Source organism: Lepisosteus platostomus, chromosome 12 (genome assembly GCF_059453375.1).
Source record: "Lepisosteus platostomus isolate fLepPlt1 chromosome 12, fLepPlt1.hap1, whole genome shotgun sequence".
Lineage (NCBI taxonomy): Eukaryota > Metazoa > Chordata > Actinopteri > Semionotiformes > Lepisosteidae > Lepisosteus > Lepisosteus platostomus.
This window is the reverse complement of record NC_142622.1, coordinates 44,036,109-44,058,975: the sequence shown is the minus strand read 5'-3', so window position 1 is coordinate 44,058,975 and position 22,867 is coordinate 44,036,109. Positions and strand designations below refer to the sequence as shown.

The 22,867-nt window shown below is 37.0% G+C and overlaps 1 protein-coding gene across 9 annotated transcripts in view; it reads right to left on the bottom strand.

Annotated features, from left to right (window-relative positions):
- The window catches only part of nek11 (NIMA-related kinase 11), an 88,529-nt gene that overhangs the window by 24,888 nt on the left and 40,774 nt on the right, over positions 1-22,867 (bottom strand). For 8 of the 9 annotated variants that reach the window (XM_088602169.1, XM_088602163.1, XM_088602164.1 and 5 more), the window contains exons 13-16: positions 22,540-22,714; positions 11,872-12,008; positions 9,002-9,062; positions 1,462-1,558 (exon numbers count right to left, since the gene is read on the bottom strand). In XM_088602169.1, coding sequence (XP_088458295.1) covers positions 1,462-1,558; positions 9,002-9,062; positions 11,872-12,008; positions 22,540-22,714 — 470 coding nt within the window. The remainder of the gene's footprint in view (positions 1-1,461; positions 1,559-9,001; positions 9,063-11,871; positions 12,009-22,539; positions 22,715-22,867) is intronic. The other variant, XM_088602172.1, reaches the window with a different exon arrangement.

Sequence of the window (22,867 nt, the reverse complement as noted above, 5' to 3'; positions counted from 1 at the left end):
TTGATGTTAGTACATCACATCTGTCAAGATGTGAAAGAAGGTTGTTTAAGTTTATAAGCAGAAATGAAGCAGTATTACAGAACTTGACCTGACACATATGTTACTCATGGTAACTAAGGAATTTTTAGGAGTGCTAATTTCATCAGAATATTTCTAATATACAAGCTTAAAAAGCTATGTAAACTTATACAATAAAGGATAAATTGATACTGATATGTGATGTTTTTCTCTCAAAATGCTTATTTTTTTAAATGCTTCAAACAAAATGGTGGTGACATCTTTGAGAGAACCACAGGAAGTTAGCATTTGGCTCGTATGCAGCTCTAAGCTTCTAAACATCAAAATACAGCTGATTATGAAGACTGTTTTCCGAGAATCAATGTGGTTCTATGACCCTTCTAAAGCACTCAGATCTAGCTTGGAAAGGCTGACATTTCCCTGTGCTTTGGGATTGGAAAAGCATGCTAAGACTTCCTTGGGGAGTAAGACTGGCAGAGCTGTGTGTATTCTCAGAGGTAACTCCGGTCTGCACAGTCTGCCCGTGTCAATCAGTCAGCTGCTAGCTGCCTTCATGTCATCAGAGGAATAAGCAAATGAAAGGTAAAAATGTGGGAGAAATCCACTGAACCACAAAGTTCCAGAAGAATACAGATCTTTGGCAGGACTTTCAAAGAAAATCTCTAACCACTTGGTCTTTATTGTCAAAACAGACAGGTTTTTCTAAATCTGATTTTACAAAACAAAAGCTTCCTACAAATTCATCCAAACAGGACATTTCGCATTGTGAGTGCCAGCTTTCCTCCTCTCCTTTGTTTTAGTTTGAAATGTTTGGTCTGCTGAAGGTTAAAAAGCTTTTTTAGTACACCTGTGCTGATCTGGATATCAAGAAACATGGAGGTACAGTACAAACAGATATTTAGTGCAGTGCATTCGTTTGTGACACTCATGTTCAAATTTCTTTGGTTTCATTTAAGATACTTAAATGCTCTATCATCAAAGGAAGAGAGTGCCTGCAGGTCAGGCTTTAGGCTTGCTTGGAGGCTTGTGGATGATCATTCACTTTGGCAACTACAGCTCCTACGCTCTGCGTTGGCATAAATGATGCGTATTTCTAATGTACTGTACATCATTCACAGTCAAACATGGCCTGAAAGAGTCAAGTATTTTCTTATTTGTTTGACAGAAAAAAGCTTCATAGCAGCTGCAGCTCTACAAATGTACCCACTCTTGGCAATTATCTAAGGGCTATATGAAATAAGTGGTAGTCTTGAGTTTAAAAAAAACAACATGCGCTATTACAGGGAAGTAAGTTTAATTAGGTCCCTGAGCAATGTACTCATAATTGCGCATGAGTTAACAAGGTTTGCAACTGCGTTAAGAAAGGGAGAATTAAGAAGTCGGACCATTTGGATATTCCCCCTATTTCAGAGGAGAAAAATCAGAGGCAGGCACGGTACTCACTGCCGCATGCGCTGGATCTTGCTCTCCGCCATGGTGCAGTTGATCGTCCCTGGCCTCTGGCCCGGGGCTGGAGCCCCAGCGCTGACCGCCACAGCACCTGAAATCAATGAAGAGGTGCTTCAGGGTGTCCAAGCGGCTGTCATCAGCACCGCCTCAAAACCCATGCCAACACGTTCAAGGGCACACAGCAGAGTATTCTCCCTCATCAACAAGGTAGCACAGGCATTAATTAAAGAGGAGTACAAAAATATACCCTGTGCTAGTAACATCACCAGTCTGAATTACTGTACTGTGGCACAAGGTGCAGTTATTTTCTTAAAAACACAGTACTTGTCCTTTTATTTCAAGTGTCCTTAATGTGCATTCTTAGTCAATCTTACACTCTCCAAAAGCAGAGATAGCAACTCAACGTGACGGCCAACGTCATTTATTCAGAAAAATACAACATTTCTCTCGGCATCTGGTACTGGAGGCTAATGGGTAAACGTGCTGTAGACTACATGATAGCTGCGGATAGATATACAGGCAATAGATATTCGAGAAATTGTCTGCAGAAGCCAGTATAAAGTCCAGCCTGGGCAGACTCACAGAGTGCCAACAGCACAAACGTTTGGAAATGCTCTGAGTGACAATATTCCATTCCTGTATGAGGAGAGTGGCAGGAAAGAAGCCATTACAAAGAAAAAGACTCATCTTAAAATTCATAAGAGATAACATATATTACAGACAAGTGTCAGAAAGGTTTGTGGTCAAACAAAACAACAGTTAAACTTAAAAAAAAGACTTTAAAAAAAACTTTTTTTAAGACTTCATGGAAAACGTTATAACTGGGGCAAAGCCCAACACAGCAAATCACTCTGTTCATCATGATGGCGGCGGCATCTTTTAAGGAGATGCTTTTCATCACTAAGGAATCTTTTCAGGGCGGAGGGAAAGTGGATCGTCATGATCCTAGCAATGGGATGAACAACAGCACTTAAGCAGGACTAGGCCAAAGCCCAAAATCCCGAAGAAATGAATAGAAGATTTATGGTGAGACTTGAAGATTAGAGTCCATCAGTGATTCCCAGAAAAACTGTTAGAACTGGAATAATCTTGCTAGGAAGAATGGGCATAAATTACACCCACTGTGCAAAGCTGGCACAGACCTAAAATAATCACAGCTGTAACTGCTTCTGCCAAATATGGACATAGAGGCCTGAATACTTATGTAATCAGTGAACTATAATTTCTATATTTTCTTTGACCATTTTGCTGACATTCAGGATCCTTCTCATAAAACAGTGTAGCCTCACCATTACAGTTTTAAAATGCACAATAAATAATCAAATAAAAATATATTTTTTAAGATAGAATGATAAAAAGTTGTGTATATATGTGTATAAATCTAATGTAATTTATCAAAATGTGAAACTGTTGGAATGTGAATCATTTCTCAGGGCACCATATATGCAACAAAGTCATTTTCAAAATGACATTGAGATCATATGTGCAACACTATTTTTAATGAGTGAAATGAGTGAATAAAAGTATACAGAACCTGTGCATCCAAAGAATTTCATCAAGAAACTCTTAAAGCAGAAAAATATATACAAAATCTGTAAAAGCAAGGATATATGCTAACTGAACCAAACTGTTCAAGGGAGTAATATAAATTGTGTTAACGTGCTATAAACTAAAACTAATGGTGTTCAAATTATTGGGACAAATTAAATTAAAGCCAGATACAACTTAGTATTTTGTACCAAATCCTTTGCACACAACCGCATCAAGCCTGCAACCCTTTAGACATCACTAAACTCTTGATTTGTTCTTCTGAGATGCTCAGCCAAGCCTTTGTTGCAGCCATTTTCAGTTGCTGTTCTAGTAAGTGAAACGCATGATCAATTGGAATAAAATCAGGAGATCGACCGCTAGGGAAACTGGGGTGGAGTTGGACGCCAGAGATAATATAAACTGTAGGACACCTGCAGACTGAGCCAGAGGTAGGACGCCGGACAGACCTGGGACTGCACGGAATTGCACTTCAAATAGATGAAAGGACGCTCTTCTTTACCCAAAGGGTTGTGGGGTATAGACAAGCTACCCAGCTATGTTGCTCAAACCAGTACCCTGGCTTCCTGAAAAAGCCGATTACATCACAAACAAGTTAGACGATCTGAATGGCCTCCTCTCATTTAAAACCCTCGTTATGTGCTTATGTACAGTCCAGTAAATTATGGGCTTTTAAAAACAATTGCAAAATCCAGACATTTAAAACTTTTGCAAAACCTCAGGGGTAGAAAGCCATGAAACACTTCACCTAGCTGTCAGTATTCTTTGCTAGTCTGACATGTTTCATGGTTCACTGGAATTGTCTGCATGCATCAGGAATGTGAAACTTCAAACATTTCAGGGCTTACCTGAATCTTTAAAAAAAAACCATGAACATGACTGGTTAAAGTGGAATACAGAACAAAGCAAAAGCAATTTATTTTCTGTTATGTTGACCTCTGCTATTAATGTGTCAAACAGAAGAAAATACAGAATTCAAATGTTTTGTAACATAAAACACCCATGTAATTCTTATTTCTTCTTTTAAAATGTTTATATAATTTCTTGTTTCCAAAATTGACATTGAGTATTTATCTCCCAAAACAACCAGGAGTAACAATTTGATACAGCAAGCACAACCTTGAATTTCTGCCTCTGTCATCTTTATCATCTTTATACTGTTTGCCAATGCAGAATTAAAAACCGTCATTCAAAATGTTGAATTCTGCTGCATCTGATATAGTATGTTCGAGAATTCGGGGTCAGTCAACCAAATCTAAACAAGATCTTATCCTAAGACCTCCCTAAGTGGATCTCTATGACATTTCAGGAATTAGAATTGGCACACCATGCATTTGTCATCATCACAGTTACATTAAACTACACGGAACCTTACTAGATGCAAAAATAAATTAGTACATTTTGGATTAAGCAGATAATTCAAGATTTCTAAATCAATTTGAGCAAAATATATATAAATCACTTTACTGGAAGTTAAGTCATACCAAAGGAAACTAAGTTAAAGAGAACTTGATGTCCTTTTTCAAATATTATATACTCCAACAATGAGGTTTTTTTTCACAGTAATTACCCAAAAGTGACACTATTTTTAAAAGTAGGTTTGAGAAACCTGCAGTTTCCTAGAATAACCAAAAAATGTCTGTGAAGTTGTCAAAAAATCTCCATATTAAGTCTGTACTTAAAAAAAACAAACAAACAAACATTTACATAAAGCTTTTGTTAAAAATGAAGTTTCTTGTGATAAGCATTACTTTCATTAAAAAAATCATTATTATAGTAACAAATAGCACATTTGATAGAGTATCAAAATCCCTCTTCCTTTTCCCTGTGAACTGGAACTCAATCCCCCTGTGGTAGGTTGTCATTATATGTCACCGAAAATACTGAACTATAACTCACCTTTTTACATCCAACTTGCATTAAAAATTATATGCAATGGTGCGGTTGATATATATTTTAATCTGGGATTTAGAAAAATAATTTTGTGCAACAGGATTAAAGTATGATTCTTGATCGAACTCACTTCATCAGTTAAACAGTGGAAGCGCAATTAAACACCGGAGTTTTCCATTGATGGAATTCTGTCAGGGTGTTTGCAACTATGTAGCTACATTACCATGTTCCCTATGGATTATAATCTTATCACACGATCAGACCAATTGGCATCTCTAGATTGGGGCAAATCAGATATGAACGATAATTCTTGTAATTTGTTGCAGCAGGTTAAGTGCACTGCCTTCTCTGTTCAAGTGTGTTTTCTCCTGCTTCCTTGACTGATTTCTAAACATGAATGATTCATGTCAGCAATTTCAAGCTAAGTATAATTTTTCCGCAGCAATCATTATATTTTTACAGTGCAATCAGCAAAGCAGATAACAAGCACTCAGCAACAAACAAAATATAGGAACAATAAAATAAAAAATAAAATACCATTCTGACACTGCTACAAAAAAGTATTATGTGGGTCATTACTGAGCGCAGTTTTAAAGTCCCATTTTTGCATTAAATCCTCAACATTGACACTGTATCACTTTATCATACACTAGATATTAAGGGAAAGTAAATTTAAAAAAGTATTTAAAGGCAACAATATAGGTGGAAACGAAGGTCAAATGCTCGGCCATTTGTCTATTTTATGTGCAGCAAATGGACAGGATAGTGTTTTATCATAATTTACTAGGAAATAAAAACAGGAACACAGAAATGCTGACTTATATTGACATCTATTTCTAACTGCCAAATTTTCAGCTGATGATTCATGCAACTAATGTAACGTAAAGGATAATTGTTCACAGTAACAATTAATGTCTGTGAAATATTAAACAAATTTATAAACGGCACCTAGAAGATTGCTTCTGTACGTAATGCCCGATAAACACTATAAAAAAATTAACAGTGGTAATAAATGGGAAAGAAAATGTACAGTATAATTAAATTATACGAGCGGAGCGGTGGCACCCGGGCAGAGCGGTGGCTCTGTGGCTCAGGATCTGCGCCTGTGGCTGGAAGGTTGCTGGTTCAAATCCCGCAGCCGGCAGAGGAATCCTACTCCGTTGGGCCCCTGAGCAAGGCCCTTAACCCCAACTGCTCCAGGGGCGCCGTACAATGGCTGACCCTGCACTCTGACCCCAGGCTTCTCTGCTTGTCTGTGTGTCTGTGTCTCATGGAGAGCAAGCTGGGGTATGCGAAAAGACAATTCCTGATGCAAGAAATTGTAAAGGGTTAATAAAGTAATGTTAAAAAACAAAAATGTTAAATCTACCCCGTCCACCAGAGAGCTCCGAAGTCCTTTTCCAAAGGCCGTTTCCCACCCTGAGGGGGCAGAGGGGCCCCGAGTCTGATCACCGTCCCCCACCTCGGCGCCAGCTCGAAAACTAGCCCTGACCCGGGCCGTGCCTCACCATGGGACTGGACTCGCACCAACCTCTTCCCAGAGTCAACAGTGGCCCGCCTGTACCCGAGTGCACACCGGGGGGGGGGAGGAGTTTTCGTTTTTCAGAGTCAACAAAGCAAAAGGTCACTGATGGACATTTGGAAGGTGAGGTGTGTGCAGCGCCCGGCTGTCCTGCCGGCGGCACAGGATCCTTGTTGGTAAGAGAAATGCGTTACGTTCACTTCAAGACAACTTTCGACTCAAGTCCAGGAGACGACCAGAGCCTGCTGGTCAACACATCCGAGTAAAACCGTTCGCTGACACGCAGAGCGGACAAGAAAACTAGTGGTTCCTGTAATTACATCATTGACTAGAATCAGAATAAGCCTCAGGAAACTGATACAATACATTGTAAACTGGAACACATACTAGATTATACAGTTTATACCGTGTATATAATATATACTGTATTGCAAATACTGTATATTCATCTGCATTTTGATATTGTTGTGTATGTGTAAACACACATGTATATATAAAGGAACAAGTAAAGGTTTATTCCATGCGGAAAAGAGAAGAAAAGAAACACTGTGGAGCTGTGGAGCCTTCTTTGGGTATTGCAATTAGTCAATAAATACAATGCAGTCACATACACTGTGTAACTTCTCAAACTTACTTCAAGAACAGTTGCACTATCAGGACGATCTAAAAATACTGCACACTGGACATTCCAACTGGTTGTTACTTTTCAAAAACTTTTGACATTTCTTAATCTTAATTGCTGAGGTAAAAACAAAAATAAACTCACCAGCAAACACTCATAAGCAGCCAGTTCAAAGCAACTTCAATAAGTGATAGAAGGGACCTTTAATAACACAGAATATAGTGTGCAGGTTCTATACAAGTTATATTGGTGGTTCTGAGGAAAGGAAAATTGAAGGCTCAATGGAAATAAGATTAGTTTTGCACTGAGAAATATATTGCTTTTTTAAAGGTTGCTCTGCTTTCTCAGTAATGGGCAGGAGACCTAAAATGTCACCATGTGTACAACATATGAGATATATACTTTTTTCTGAGATATATAATGCTTTTAGAAAGGCTGTTGTTTTTTTACTTTTGTGAAAGTACCTGAACCACAATAAAAATGCAACCTCTAATAATATCTGCTATATGTTTTGATAGGTGCTATGGTTTTCATCATATGCACTCTGACCACAATATACTGTATACAGCACAGAAGCTTCATTGGTAAATACATCTAAAAATTTAAATCCTACAATATGAATCCATTATCTGTTTTGGTGGCATTACACATAAGCATAAAAATCATTCAAACACCGGGTGTGCCTTGATTATTGGCTCATATTGTGTGATCTAGCCATGTTTTTGCTGTGCTGCTGTTGCATTTAATATAGAAGCCCCAGTCATATGCTAAGGACTGAAATACTCAAACCATTGACACTGTGTATCAAGTAATACCTCATTTGAATGACCACCCGACTGATTCAAGTTCACTCAAATTACCTTGAAGTTGCCCAGAACTTGAGGCAACACAGGCCTTGAGCTGGTGAAAATTAAGTTTCCATAGACATCTGCTACACTTCTATATAAAAAGGAATGCCCGAGTTCACAATTTCAGTGCAGTTCTTGTAAAAGTTGATATCCTAGAGGATATGACATTAAGACACCTTAGGGAATTCAAATAAAGGAATTGTGGTGTGATTTAAAAATGCTTCTGGCTTTAAAGATGCCTTTTCTTACAACGTTTTTGCACATTTTTTTGTGCTATTAAAAAAATATTCAATTAAAAAAAACACATTCTTAAAACAGCCCTACCACTGCTTCTGTGGAGCTGTCCAAAAGGCTTTTAAGTTCTGAAGAAAACAGACAACACAAACTGAAGAGAGGAAAATAATGCCTAAGTTGCAACTGAAAAAAAAAACATGCATGGCAGAAAGCAATTGGGAATAAAGCTATGTGCCTTGTCTCAAAATAAAAAGTAAATTTGAAATAGTAAATTGAAAAGAAAAAGTAAATATCTGCTATCCCCAATAGTCAAAGCAGGATTTTGCACTCAAAAGAGCAAAAATGAAAGTCTGCATCCTCATACACTTGTCAGGCTGGGTCACGTTCTGCCAAATAAAACCGGTGCACAACACAATGCCGAAAAATTAGAATGATTCTTCCACAAGTTTTAATTGGCAGCCAACAAGAGTTTTGGTGGGAGTGAGAGTGGCTTTTCTACCCATTCTGATGAAAAAAAGATAACGAAACAGACATTTCTTATGTATTTTACATATATCAGGGGGTTTTAATCATAGCGTTTTCTATTTGATTAGGCTTCCCGGCTTGCTGATGGAGAATCGTTGTCTTCTGAGTCCTATTTTCTCACGTCGCTCGATCCATTCCATGGTACAATGTAGCATCATCAGTGTACAGGCGTGAAAAATAAAACATCAGTGAATCTGCTCAAATGCTGTTGGTTTCGTAATGGGACATATGCAAGTTTCATATTTAAAAAAAAACAGCTTTTAAAATGTATTTCGTATTTGTGTCTTAAAATCTCAATCCCCAACTTCATCTTACCCAAGCACATGGATACAAAGTACTTACTACTGTGTTCGCTTTCCAGAACATCCTCCAAGCACTTCACCATGGCTTCTACATCGGTGTCCTGAGTGGAGCACAGAAAGGTCACTCAGATCAGCTCATTTCAGACAACAAAGGTCAACCGCTCACTCTCTGTTTAGGCACAATTTCCCCCAACCTTTCTTCTCTATTCAGTCTCCAGGTTGTACTGAACTATAACATGCAAATGTTCACTAAAATAGAGGTCTTAGGTGGAGTTACAGTATGTGCGCTGTTTACTTAATCATGTATTCAAGTTCAACATGTGGCCTGCCATAGAGTGTTGGAATTTAATCTACTGGAAAATAATCCACTAGGTAAAAGTTCTAATTAACATAATTCAATATGCGCATTATACTGTGAGTTATGTACATCCAATAATAATCCAACCCATATCCTAAGACGTTAGCTATTTCCATTAGGATATTTACTGGTGCACTTTTATTCTATTGCCAGAATCTTTGAGTACATTAAGTATACTGATGAAAGCAGGCTAATATTTTAATGCAAGCTTGTATTTATTTTTAGAAATTTCTGTCAAACTACCGTACTATCAGATGAAACCTTTAAATTCATAAACTGAGATGAGGAGCAGTCTATGGCCATCTAATAGAAGCCAAAAGTCTTACACTGGCATTATACTGATCTCTTTGTCCACTAACTCGTGCCCTGTAAATCTTGTGATAATAGTTTTCCCTTTCAATGCTGAGGCTTGACAAGCAGCTTCTAGTTTAGGACTGTTCTAGTTATTTGTTCATATTCGCTCAAGGGTTTTACCTCAGTTGATAGATGATTGGAAGAGATTTACATACCGTAAACCAATCATTACAAGGAGACAGATGTTAAAACCAAGTCCATAGCCAGCAGCTACAATACCTGTATGAGGTAACGTTCAGCAAGAACAGAACTGTTCTCTCTCTTTTCCTTTTGAATAAGCAATCAGACACTGAATTATGCCCTCTGATGAGCAGCGAATAAAAAAATCAAAAGTACCAAAATGTATATCAGGGAGCTATTAATCTGTCTCAGCAAAATATAGCAAGACAAAACACAATGAATCCGTCACTGATGCCCAGAGAACTACTGTAAAAACATTTATTTAAAAACCGTGCTATTCAAACAGTCAAAAAAAAGAAAGGAAAAACAGTTAAGTCAAAGATTTCTCTTATTCATCAACAGAATTAGACTTAAATCTCCTATGATTAAAAACAAGGCTTCAAACCAGATCTCCAAAACTGAGGAGAAGTAAAAAACACCAGAGCTTCCCTTCGAGTTGTATGGAAGACTACCAATTAAACCACCAGTCTTTCTTTTTATAAGACGCCATCATTCTTACTTAAGAGATCGATTTAAAAATATCAGTAATGATTACACTGATTCCGCAAGTCCAAAAGCACATTGATCCACACAAGCTGTCTTGGAATTGGATTGACAATGTGCAGTAATGTTGAAGTTCTCCTTATACAGAGATATTATCAGTCTACATAGCAATCCAAGCGGAAAACAAAATATCGTATGACCACTTACATGAAACAATCCCTAGCGTTGCTGTTTACGGTGTGTGCACACAATTTCTATTACACAACCTATTTCTTATATTTCTTATGTGTTAACTAATTCTTATTTTCAGCAAATGCCACATGTTCACACCCAAATGGGTAAATTAGGTGGTAAATGTGCTGAACTGGTATTAATTGGTATCATATAGAAAAAAAGGATCTTTGCCTTCCTCTTCTCCATAAAACAATTCCAAAGGTGCAGGTTTTGCACACATAAAAAATGAATGTCGAAAACTATATCTTCCTTTGTAACATATGCATCCTGAAAAATTTCCATTAAACTGCAAAATATCTTTCTTACACAGTCTAGCAAGTCTAGGTTTTCAGCAGTTAGAGGTCTAGTTCAATTAACTCTAAAAGTTGAACAAATATATATTCTAAACTTGTGTGCTTTGTTCACAAGAGTGTGCTTTTGGTGATCAAAATCCAATTCCAAAATCTCACTGCCTTAGATTAAAGTGTTTTTTTTAACTTCATCAATCAAGCATCCAGTCAGCCAATTACACCCAGCTGTATCTTCAGACATTTGGGTTGATTATCAAATTCTGCTTAATTACCTCAGTGATTCTTGACATGCTCTGGAGGAGTATTTTTTGAAAGGGTCTAACTCTTTGACTATAATGAATCCCATGATAGTTGCTCATTGCAACTAAAAAAAACCCAAACTAATCAAAAAGTATTTTTCGTTATCCTTTGGAAAAATTAACACAACACTGACAATCGCAGTCTGAAGTTCGTTATTTGATTTTTAAAAAGAAGTTTCAATATACTGTCATTATTTAAATTAGCATACTGTATATGTATTACTATAAACAATGTATAATAGTTTGCAAAAATATAGAATTAAAAGTACATTTTTGCTTTTTTATCCCATTGCAGACATAAAGACTAATTTTAATTTTAAAGATGGAAATGTCAAACCATATTCTAACATGTCACATTTCAGAATAAACAAAAATATTTTAAAAACAAACATTTAATGTCTAATACGTCTGACTGAAACATATGAGAATTCACAACAGTTTTGATGCACAAAAATAGAAGACTTCTTTAATATCAATTTAAATGAATGCAATACCCTTGTAATTTCTTGTTATGAGCAATTTCTCAATTTTTATTCTTAGAAGCTTGCTGCTAATATTGTACAGTAATACCACTTTCAAATGAAGTCTTGCAATTTAATAAAAAGCAGAAAATTGTGTCTTCTACCACACAAGATTAAAAAAGACTGTTTTGCCCATTCCTTTATTCTCAAATGATTTATGTTTTATGCCATGGGAAGAAAGCACATCAGACCTGTCCACAAGTTCTGTAAAGGGTGTCAGAGGGCTTCTCCTCAGAATCCTCCTGCTCATCCTCCTCTTCATCGGAGCATGACTCAAACCTGTCTTCGTAATAGTACAACTCTGCTGTCTGTGGATCCTCAGGAATCTCTGGAAACAAAGTACAGGAGTGACTTCAAGAACAACTTTATTTGCAGGAAGAGACTGATACAATGAGACACATTTGAAGTGCTGTTACACTCTAATTTAACCCTAAAAATACCTATAGATATGTATACAATGTATATATTTTATGAAGATGTACCTCTGAAGGGCATGCCCACACAACTCTCATTCAACACCTTAACAGGATTCCAGGTGAAAACACCAACTTGTTTTTTGGGAACAAACACATGTAAGTCGGATAAGGATAATTAATACAAATCTTAGTATTTCACACTCTCTGACTATTACAGAAGTTGCAGTCCATACCCCAGACATGAGTCTATACCCAAGGACTATGTGCTACTGCTTGTTTTTTCTGCTGTGATTTTAAACCTAATTTAGTGTGACAGAACTAATCCTAGCTTTTTGTTATGCTTGATAACACAAATTATTACATATTGTTATTACCATTAAATGAATCTCAGTGGAAACATGTTTAATTTGTTTTTACTTTATTATTATAAATATAATTATTTTTATTATAAATATATTATTTTCAACTGGTGCTTTTCTTTTTAAAAAGAATGTGCATTTAAGAACAAACAACACATTTAAAATGGCACACTCTGCTCTAATTGGATAAATGGTCTGGACAAACAGCAATTAAATTAGTTATAATATGTTCTATTAACATTTTTTACAGTCAGATCAGATTCAAAGCTCTACATTATAGCTCTGAAACAATGGCTATCATCTTAAAATGAATGAAAAGGATTTGAAGACTGAAGATGAACCTCACAGACCTACAAAAAGCTGTACAAAAACAGCAATATAAGTATATAGAGTACAGTATATAGAGCTTAGACGGACTTCAGTTTCTGCAGGGCACAAGGTATTGTGTTTCATATTTTAACTTCAGCATGCACAACTCAACAACAAACTCCAGAAAGGTATCTTCATTGGAAATCCATTTGGACCTACAGTAGGAGGCTCATGAATATCCACGGTAAATACTCGGCAGTGAAAATTGTATTCTATCCCAGCTTTGTTGATGGACACCAGATTTATTGCGACATTGTGTGTGAATTCTCTCTGGCTGCTTTGAGAAAGAGGCTGATATTAAGGATGAACTTTGTTCATCACTACAGTGTGCTGCATCCATTATTGCACAAAAACAGGGATCAACAGGCAAAAATGTATTTTAGATGCAATTTTAGTCTAGACACATGGGTGTTGAATTCATGTTCAATTCATTCAAGGATACTCGGCTTCAAATTAAATGTTCAGAAACTCTCGACCAGAGCCTCAGAAGCTGAGACTCAGGGCCTACAACAACATCTGTGACCACTACTTGTGCCCCTGAGAGTGATTCAGTACGTGCTTAAATGACTTCATTAGATGTTTAGAGCTCTCCACCTGCTTGTAAAACCGCTGAGAGACTAATTTCACACAGCTCCAACGATCGCCATGAAAGAGTCTTCAGAGCAGGGTCCTAAGTAATCAATTCCTGAAATTAAGATAAGTAATGTGTCAAGACAGACATGTTGCACCACGAAAGGCACCTGAAAATATATGAAGCACATAAGAAGCTTCCTATAAGCATGAGCAATTTTCCTATTCTTTGTATACACAGTATGGAAAGGGATGCAGTGGGTATCGTTATGGGATGTACAGTATATTCAAACAAATCACTACGTCACTTTACAACAATGGCATTTTTATGATGTGGAAAGAAGGCTTAAAAACTTTAATTTATCAAGTTACTAAAAACCTGTGATTTTAATTTAGACTTACTTCTTTTGTCACAGATTTGCTTCGCAGGCAGGAAAAAAGACATCCAATACATGATAACACAACACACATCCATTCACAAAAAAAACCATACACACTTAAGACTAAAAATGTCAGAGGCTTTAAATAACCCTCACAGTAATACAATTTTTAAAAAGTTATACGTATATACAATATAACAATAAATCAATCACTTGTGCAAACTGAGCAGGTTAATAGTCGTGAGAATAAAAGATAACTCAGTTCTACTGCAATTAAATCTCGTGAGCCTAAATCACTTTCCTCCTGGAAGGAGCTCAGATTTACTCTGTAAGGAAACACGTGGTAAAAAATATTCAATCATAGAATATAGCATCCACTGTCATAAGACATTTTCCTGGACAAATGTCATTTTCCTTGCACTTGACGAACCTCAGCAGCAACAGTCCTAGATGGAATCTTCTACATCTTGTATTTTACAACTGTATGAAAAACACACGTAAATGTGACTGACAAGATATTTCTTGTACACCCCTTCTTCTGAGCTTTTTGCAGTTTTTTTTTGCCATTTTTCTCATTTTTGCCGGTACAGAAATATGCAAAATATTTTTTTTTTAGAGTCATCCTTTTGTAGGTACTTTCTATCACTAGTGCCGCATCAGAATGTTGTGAAGAAAGGCTTTCTGCTTTGAACATCGTTACACAATCTCAGCTGCATTACACTGCAAGTTTGCTATAAATACTCCACTAACCCTATTCAACTGGGACTTTTCTAAAAATCATTTATATGCCTTTTACGCTTGCTTTTGATAGAACTATTTACACAGTATTGAAGGATTTTCTGTTTCTGCAGTGTTAATAGGAACTTTTGGGACTTTGGGGAGTAGATTTCTTTATTATTCACGCTTTATTAATTCATTTATTTTTTTATGGTTTACCATGGACCTATGATGAGGTACTGTAGCACTTTGTTGAACACATATCATATGACAATACTTGCTGCACTGTGTGCATTTCCAAATATAGATGCAATGATAAAGTCATGTGCGTCTTGTTGAAGGGTGCTGTAAGAATGGTGTTTGAAATTCATTTTCATCATCACCAAACTATGAAGTTCTACATGGATGATGCTTAAAATTGTATTTTTTTTTCCAATAGACAAGAATATTGAAGGGGAAAAGCAATGAAAAAAATGGTAACCTAAGGGTATGTGAAATTTAAACAAAAAACAAAACAGCTTATCGGAGGAATGAAGGCTTGGAGGCTATTTCACATTGAGATGGATGGATAACGGCAGCAGGAAGGCCTACTGCACATAAATGTCACCCTGAATGGGTAAGTGCTATATGCATATAGTATATACCAGACACTGTTCCACCTTCTAGTGGGAATGGCGATACAGGCAACTAAAAGATGTATGTCCGTTAACAACTGGAGCCAAGTCCATCGTGCTATTCACACTGCACAAGGCGGAGATGAACGATCTTCATCAACTGACTTTCCTTGTCCCATACACCTCGCCTACAAGGTGTGGAGAGAGGCAGCTGGAAGAAATCTGAGCAGTGGAGAAGTGAAATGTGTGGAGATCGCTGCGTAGTTTTTGCCCCAGAAAACGCGGCTCAGTATCGCGTTGATCGTTACTGAGCAACACGTTGTTGCGTGTGCCCGGGGGGCGCAGCTGAGCTTCAGCTGGGTTGGGCTTGTTTGCACTTCCCAACCTGATGAACTCAGAAGGGTTTGAACTGTGGATGTTGTTATCCTGCACTGAAACAGGTGAAGACATCTAGATCATCGAGGTTAATTAATATCACTGTTTGATAATTAAGAAAATCATTTAACAGTGACTGGTCTGTCCTTACTGAGGTTATTACACCTGTCACCATGGGAACGAGCCATAGCACAAATCCAGGAGTTCCTACACATTCTTTTTATGAGACTTTTTATGACTGCACACTTTTAACACATGGAAGTGTACTGCAAAGGCCTGAAAAAAGGTGAAACTATTTAAAACAAATTTGTACTTAATCAGACAAACCTTTCCTTTGAAATATACTAAGTGTTAAACTAATGTGAATTAAAAATGAATCAGCTGCAAAGTAAAGAATAACACATTAAAGATCTTTTGGTTATGATTTAGGGACTATCTTTTATAAAGGGTAAATGGAAGAAGCAGCTATGTGGGAAAACCAAGATAAAGCACACTTTCAAAATAGTGCCCTACGTATTGTAATATTGAGTTTGAAATGAGGTCATGGAGATTCTGGTCTTGATCAAAGTCCTTGGAGAGCTGTATGAATGCACCTGAAGCTCTGCCTCACTCATTTTTAAATAAATCCAGGCCAATTGTACTGCCTGCTTTGGAAATGACCTCTCCTGTCTCTTCAGTGTATCCTTCCACTTTAAGTACAATAATGATGTAGTGTGAAATCATTTCTCTTCAGACACGAGATATCCAGGTGTTCGAAACATCCTTTTTTATTTCTTTCTACTTCCTTATCAGTGTCTGCCTTATATTTTAGGGGATTATCTGTTTGGAGGTGCAACTATGTCAGTGAGTGCAGATATTACAAAGAAAAATGAACAATTTTAGTTTCCCTGTACGGCTTACTATAAATCTTGTATACTAACTCCGAATAGCAGTGTATTATACTTTATAAGAGATAACAGATGATTCGATTACACTTTGGCTTCAACTATGGGGTTGCTTATTATCTTTCAAATACTCCTACAATGATAGGTAATCATCGCATTTTGGTCACAGAAACCCGAAAAATCAGAAATTAGCTTTTAACAATTTCACCCAGTGAGAATGAAAATTGTATACAAGGGAATCAGTGGAGAAATAGAAATCCTGCAGTATTCTGGCTAATAGTGTAATTTTAGATCCCAAGGTAGACACATGAAAACGTACAAACTCACAAACAATCCGGTTGTGTATCTATGAGCATAGTTCTTTTTTTGTATTTGTTAAGACGATAATAGCACACATAATAGTAAGAATTGTATCCCTAGAAAACACAGCTAACTAATGACTTTAAAAGTGAATTTCATGAGGTAAGACATGGGTTTCACTGGCTAATTAGCGGAACAAAGCAGCACTATGGAGAACTCATATAACAAGTTTTACCCCTGCAGAATAACCTGGGAGAGGAAAAGAAACATTGATTTGATGACACACATCCATTATGTAAAAGGGCTTATTTATACTGGAGATTTCTTATTCTTTTTTTTTTACATATTTTGTAAATGTTAACAAAGCTTTTGAAAAAGATACAGCCCCCCCTGCTTGCACCATGTATCGTACGTTCCAGTTGCATACACACACACTGGGCACAGTTTTAGACAGGCCAATAATCCTGGACAGCATGTCTTTGGAATGCGTGAGGTAACCAGACCTCTTCCGATAAACTCATGTGGTCACTGGGTGAACATACAAACTGCACACAGAAGGCACCCCAGGCCACACTCCAGCCCAGGATCCACGACCTGTGAGGCAACAGGACCGATCTCCACATCCCCCTAGTGCCCAAAATGCATCCAAGAAATCATCATTTTAAACAGCTTTTCATTTTCAAGAGAAGCACGGCACTACTACTGCAAATGATCCTGAAGCTTCTAATCCACAGAATTCTTTTCCTGCAGTCAGAAACCTGCCTAATGGCACAAAGTATCACAGCCACCCCAGACACTGGGTTAAACTTGACTCAGTAGAAGCACTAGTAATTGCAGAAAATGTGAATATCTTCATAAAAACTGATCATAAACAGAACAGCGTTCTCTGATCGTATAGTCTTCAGTAAGGCGATATTCCTCAAAGTAAAGAACCACATTACACACACTCACAGTCTCTTTTATAAGCAGATCTTTTATCAGTAGAACGCGGACTAGCAATACAGCCTAAAACGGGCTTTGCACAAGCTCAATGAACATTAACTCAGCAGGTAAAACAAATGATCCATTAAAATGTTACACTTGCTCTCCAATGGAAATTAGACTTTGACAGACTCTTCAAGTAACAACTTATCACCATCGGGGAAAAAAAAAATGTCCCTAAAGAGATAATTATGAAGCAGAAATGTACAGATGTAGGATGTAGGAGTTAGTTAAGGAAGTCAAAGAAGATAATTTTGCCCAGCACTGACAACAGCAAATTCACAAAGAACTCACAGAGGGCTGACTCTTGCACCAAGATTGATTTAGCGTCCCTGGAAACTCAAGAACGAAAAAAAAGAGGGTTTTTTCTTTTTCTCTGGGAACTCTGCCATGTGACAAACAACTCAATCTGGTTTGAATTTTACATTGAGGAAACCAGCAGACCATATGACATGAAACATTGTTATTATATGTTTGGTGACCAGATCACCACGATTTCAACGTGTTGTACAGTCATACATTTTGTTCATATTGTTCCACAATGCTATAAAACCAGTACCTTTGTCTCTTAAATTCATGAATTAGTTGGGCTGTTTCTTGTTGCATTCGCCTTTGAAAACGTGTAAATATGTGCTCACACCTGAAGAAGGCTCCACGGCCGAAAGTTGCGTTTTCCTTCTTCTTTTTTTCAGCCTGCAATAAACCTATTACTTGTTCCTTTGCAGCCTGCGCATGCTGACACAGCTCCCCACCTGAACTATGTGTGTGTATTTAGCCTCAATTCATAAAGCTCCAGTGAGAGATTGGTTTATGTCTGAGATTTGGTGTTGGAATACTGCTCTGCCTTCCAGTCACACATCAAATTGTTATTGCGGATTCCCGTCTTTCTTTTGTGAAGAGCAGAAACATTACATGTCCTAGGAAAAGCTCAAACTCCACAAATATTCTAATGAATATTTAAGATGACCACTGTACAACAACCCATAAACTAAAAGTTATAATAACTATTAGTTATTATATAACAAATAACTATATTGCATTACATGTTTGAAAGCAGGACTGTGCAGTAGCTAATGTTAAATGTAATCAAAATACAGGAATGTACTGGAGCCTTCTTCAGGTGTGATTCTACACCCGAAAAAGGCTCCACAGCCAAAACGCTGTTCTCCTTTCTTCTCTTATCAGCATGGAATAAACCTGTACTTGTTCCTACATAGTATATTACAGAGTAGGGCCCTGGGTTCAACTCTTGGGGTGCTGTCTGTGTGGAGTGTGCATGTTCTCTCCGTGTTTACGTAGACTGGTGTCCCATCCATAGTGTGTCCTGCCTTGCACCACTGCTTGCTGGGATAGGCTTCGGCTCCCCCAGAACCATGTGTTGGTTAAAGCAGTTAAGAAATGAATGGATGGATATTATAGTGTAATACCAAACAGTATATACTATTTACGACTGACAGCTCCACATCGGAGGTAAAACATACTTTTAATAATCAAAGTAGGTATATTCAAAGTATACCTATGAATTCATTTAGAATGATCACAATACGGGTTATTTTTTTAAAAAAATAAGAATTTATCGGAAGGAGTAATGTGCACCCAGATGCAAATTTCACTTCAATCTATCTCTCATTTCATAATAAAAATATCTGCAATTCCTGAACTTGAAAAGTGGCTTGAATAGCATTAATGTTAATGGCCACGGCAATCAACCTAATACACTATTTTGAATATTTTGTCTTTTCTAATGTATATTTTTTAGCCTTGAAATTGCATCGGCCACTTGATAAATTTGCAGTGATTCCTTAAATGAAGTTACTGAGATGGATCAACAACACAAATGGCTAATGTAGCACTTTAGACTTGAGATTCATATAATGACATTTAGAGATTCTGCAGACATTCAAATGTCTTTCAGGGAGGAAGAGACTGCAACAGACAGTAATAATTAATGAGTCCTCCACAGAGGTAAAGCTTAAAGGCAATATTTTCCTCTGTGGATATTTAAAATGTATGCAGGGAGATTTTCATGTGGCCAGTACACATGATTATAATAATTGTGGTGCACATAATTTTTTAAAGAATAATTTAAGTAAGACCCAGCAAATAAAGTATGCAATCCATTCTTAAACACTGGCAGTTTATATCCTGTTTAACAACATGTTCATTATGTTCTTCACTGTGTTTAATCTCTTTCTACTAGTGCACATATAAACTATGTAATACACTGAAAAAATCAGCTACAGAACATCTTTATGTGTAATTGCTGCCTTTAAGTTCTCTTTAGTGTGCAAGTAATTCAGAATTTCACTATGGGTATCAAGTGTTTTGTGCATAATATTGTCAGAGTTATAAGAACATCAAATTAAATATTAATGTTATCTGCAAACTCACAACAGAATTCCTACTCTGATAGTTATTTGCATAATGAACACTTTTTAATTCACACTGTATGATATTATCCTGAATAACAGATGGTCTGTTAAGGTCTATTATATCAAGTTGCTGTAATTCACTAACTCTTCTTGAATAAATTCTGTTTCTAACTTTATACATAAGATTAGTTTGAAACAAACTTCTAATGGCCACATAATTAAAAAAAAAATCATATATAGGAATAAAGAAGCAATTATATACATTTTATTTCCTGAAATATATGAAAACATTTTACTGCTACTAACATTTCAGTGCAAACTCCAAGGTATCATCTTCTACAATATCTTCCTTATTAATGGAAGAATGCCATGATGGACAATAATAAAAAAAGCCAATAAAATAATAAGAAAATTCCTCAGATCTGTAAAGCACTTTTTCTTCAATAGGATTCCAAAGTGCTTTATAAATATAGTGCCTCGCAAAAGTATTTACTCTCTTCCAATGATGATCCATTTTTTTGAATTACGGATGATATATACACATCTTTTTAAAGCATTTTTATCAAAACCTGGCTGACATAGAGACCTCAAAGAGAGAGGTATATTTATTTTCATCTTGTCAGATAATTAAAACTAACAATATAATTACACTGGCTTTCTTTTTTTTTTGCAAAATTATAGTACTAGAATTATATTTGCAAGAATTTATTACTATTTTTCTCTGTGTGCATTTTAAGTATATTTTGAGAATAAAAAGAAATCCATAAATATTTATATTGCATGTTTACCCTTATTCCAGTTTATAAATCCTTTAATAATTGATTCGATTAGTTTGCCTCAGCTAGCCCTGAGATCCCAGTTAAATTTATGGTGGGGTATTAGGCAGTCAATTTAAAAATCCCCATGTCACCACAGACCTCTGCTCCAGCTTCAAGATGACTGATTGAACAGATCCCCACACACACCTCCAGGCTCTTGCGTCAGTGCAGCAGCACTGGGAAGCTGCATGCTTGTGATCAGTCTGTGTGCTGTTTTGTTTGTTAAAGGGAGTCACCACACTGGACACTGAAGTCAACACTGCTTCAGAAAGGAGCAATGTCTGAATATAAAAAAATTACTATACAACATTCGGGAACACTTTTTTTTCTGATGAGAAACACATTGTAATTTGTTCTCAAAATAGGTCAACTGAAAATAACATTAATTTTGCAAAAGATGTTATGACCATCATGCACTAATTGCATGTCTCCTATTACTTTAATCTGTAGTGGATTAGTAATGGAAACACAATGCTTTTGGTGTCCTTTCTTCCTCTGTACTTATTTTCTTTTAAGCAAAGCTTGGAAGCAGTGACTTTTGCTAGATTGTCATTAAAATGTATCTGCTTCCAGTATATATGGTCATGCTCATTAGAAATGCAGCCTTCTGGTCTAACTGACACAGTCAAATATTATAAACAAGGTATCAATCAAAATCACTTATTGAAACCTATAGAGATGTCATGTTTAGAATGAACTGTGACACTGTTGACACTAGTGAAAGTATTACTAAGTTAGTGTTAATACTGACTTTTTTTAGCATTAATGAAAACATGACCATAGACTGCATAAACAGACTGCATTGTGGGACATTCTGTCAGACTTCCTGTGCAAATGTACCCAGGAGGCAAAGACTGACCAGTCATGGCTGCTGCCAGTCAATATCACTAGTGGGGTGGCCCACAGATGTTCAGGGACAGGCAATGCCCTAGATGATGGAGGGTTCACCACAGTTCCAAACTTGAGTGGCTTTTGATTCCAGGAAGCCACATGCCACTCATCACAGAATGATGGGGCCTCTTAACAGCATGGAAACCGTTTTTGCTCAATCCAATCACAAAACAGGAAACACAGCCCCTTAGACAAGTAGGTAAAGCAGACTTAGAGCACAGGACAAATGATGGACAGCCATTGCTAGGGCCGTAGCACATCAATGCAGATTTGTGGAAAGAACAGAGTCTGTAGCCTGACCATCTTTTCAAATGAATTCTAAATCCGTTGAGCGAAACCAAATTCCCTAGTGCTCACAGTTTTCTTTGGATCGTAAATGGTATAAAACAAAAGGGGAAACCAGCAGCTGAGCCTATAATTCCCTAGAAAACCATATCATCCAACAGATGATCCATCTTGCAGAAAGCCAAAGGAACATTTTTTTCCATCCAACTATCCATCCATCCACCAAAATGCATCTGCCTCGGATTTTCAGTCAGATTTTCCATGGTAGTTGTTTTCATTAACATCTTCGCCATCAACATCATCTTCATTATTAGAAATATTTCGCATAACAAGCTTGTAAACGTTTCATGCGTTAGGATTCAGACCTGTAAGCAGATTAAGCCAACCCTTAGTGGCAAAAGCAGTAGAAATAAAGAGTATTGCTGAAAAAAAAAATCACTGAATCACAGCTGGCAGAGCGCATACAGACACACAGCGGTCAAACTTATACCAGCTATTTTCATGTGCAGGGAAAATCCAGAGTCTAACCTTTTGTGGTAAAGGCACAGGCTTGTTTCTCACCATGATCCAGGGGATCCGACATACAGAGCCTGTCAGTGTCCTGTTTCTCTGTGCAGCCTCCTGAACGGACCAGGGACTTGAAGTCCTGTGCAGTTATGGGCTGAGTCTGGTTAACCTGTTTCACAGTTTGCTCCTGACACTCCTAAAAACACAAAATCAGAATGCTGTCAACCTCCAGTCCTTTCAGCATTGGTAAACTAGTGTGTCAAATCAGTTCTTATCAAGAATATTTCAGAAGGTGACTCAGAAAATATCGAATGACTTCGGAAAAATGTATTTATGCAACCTTCAAAAG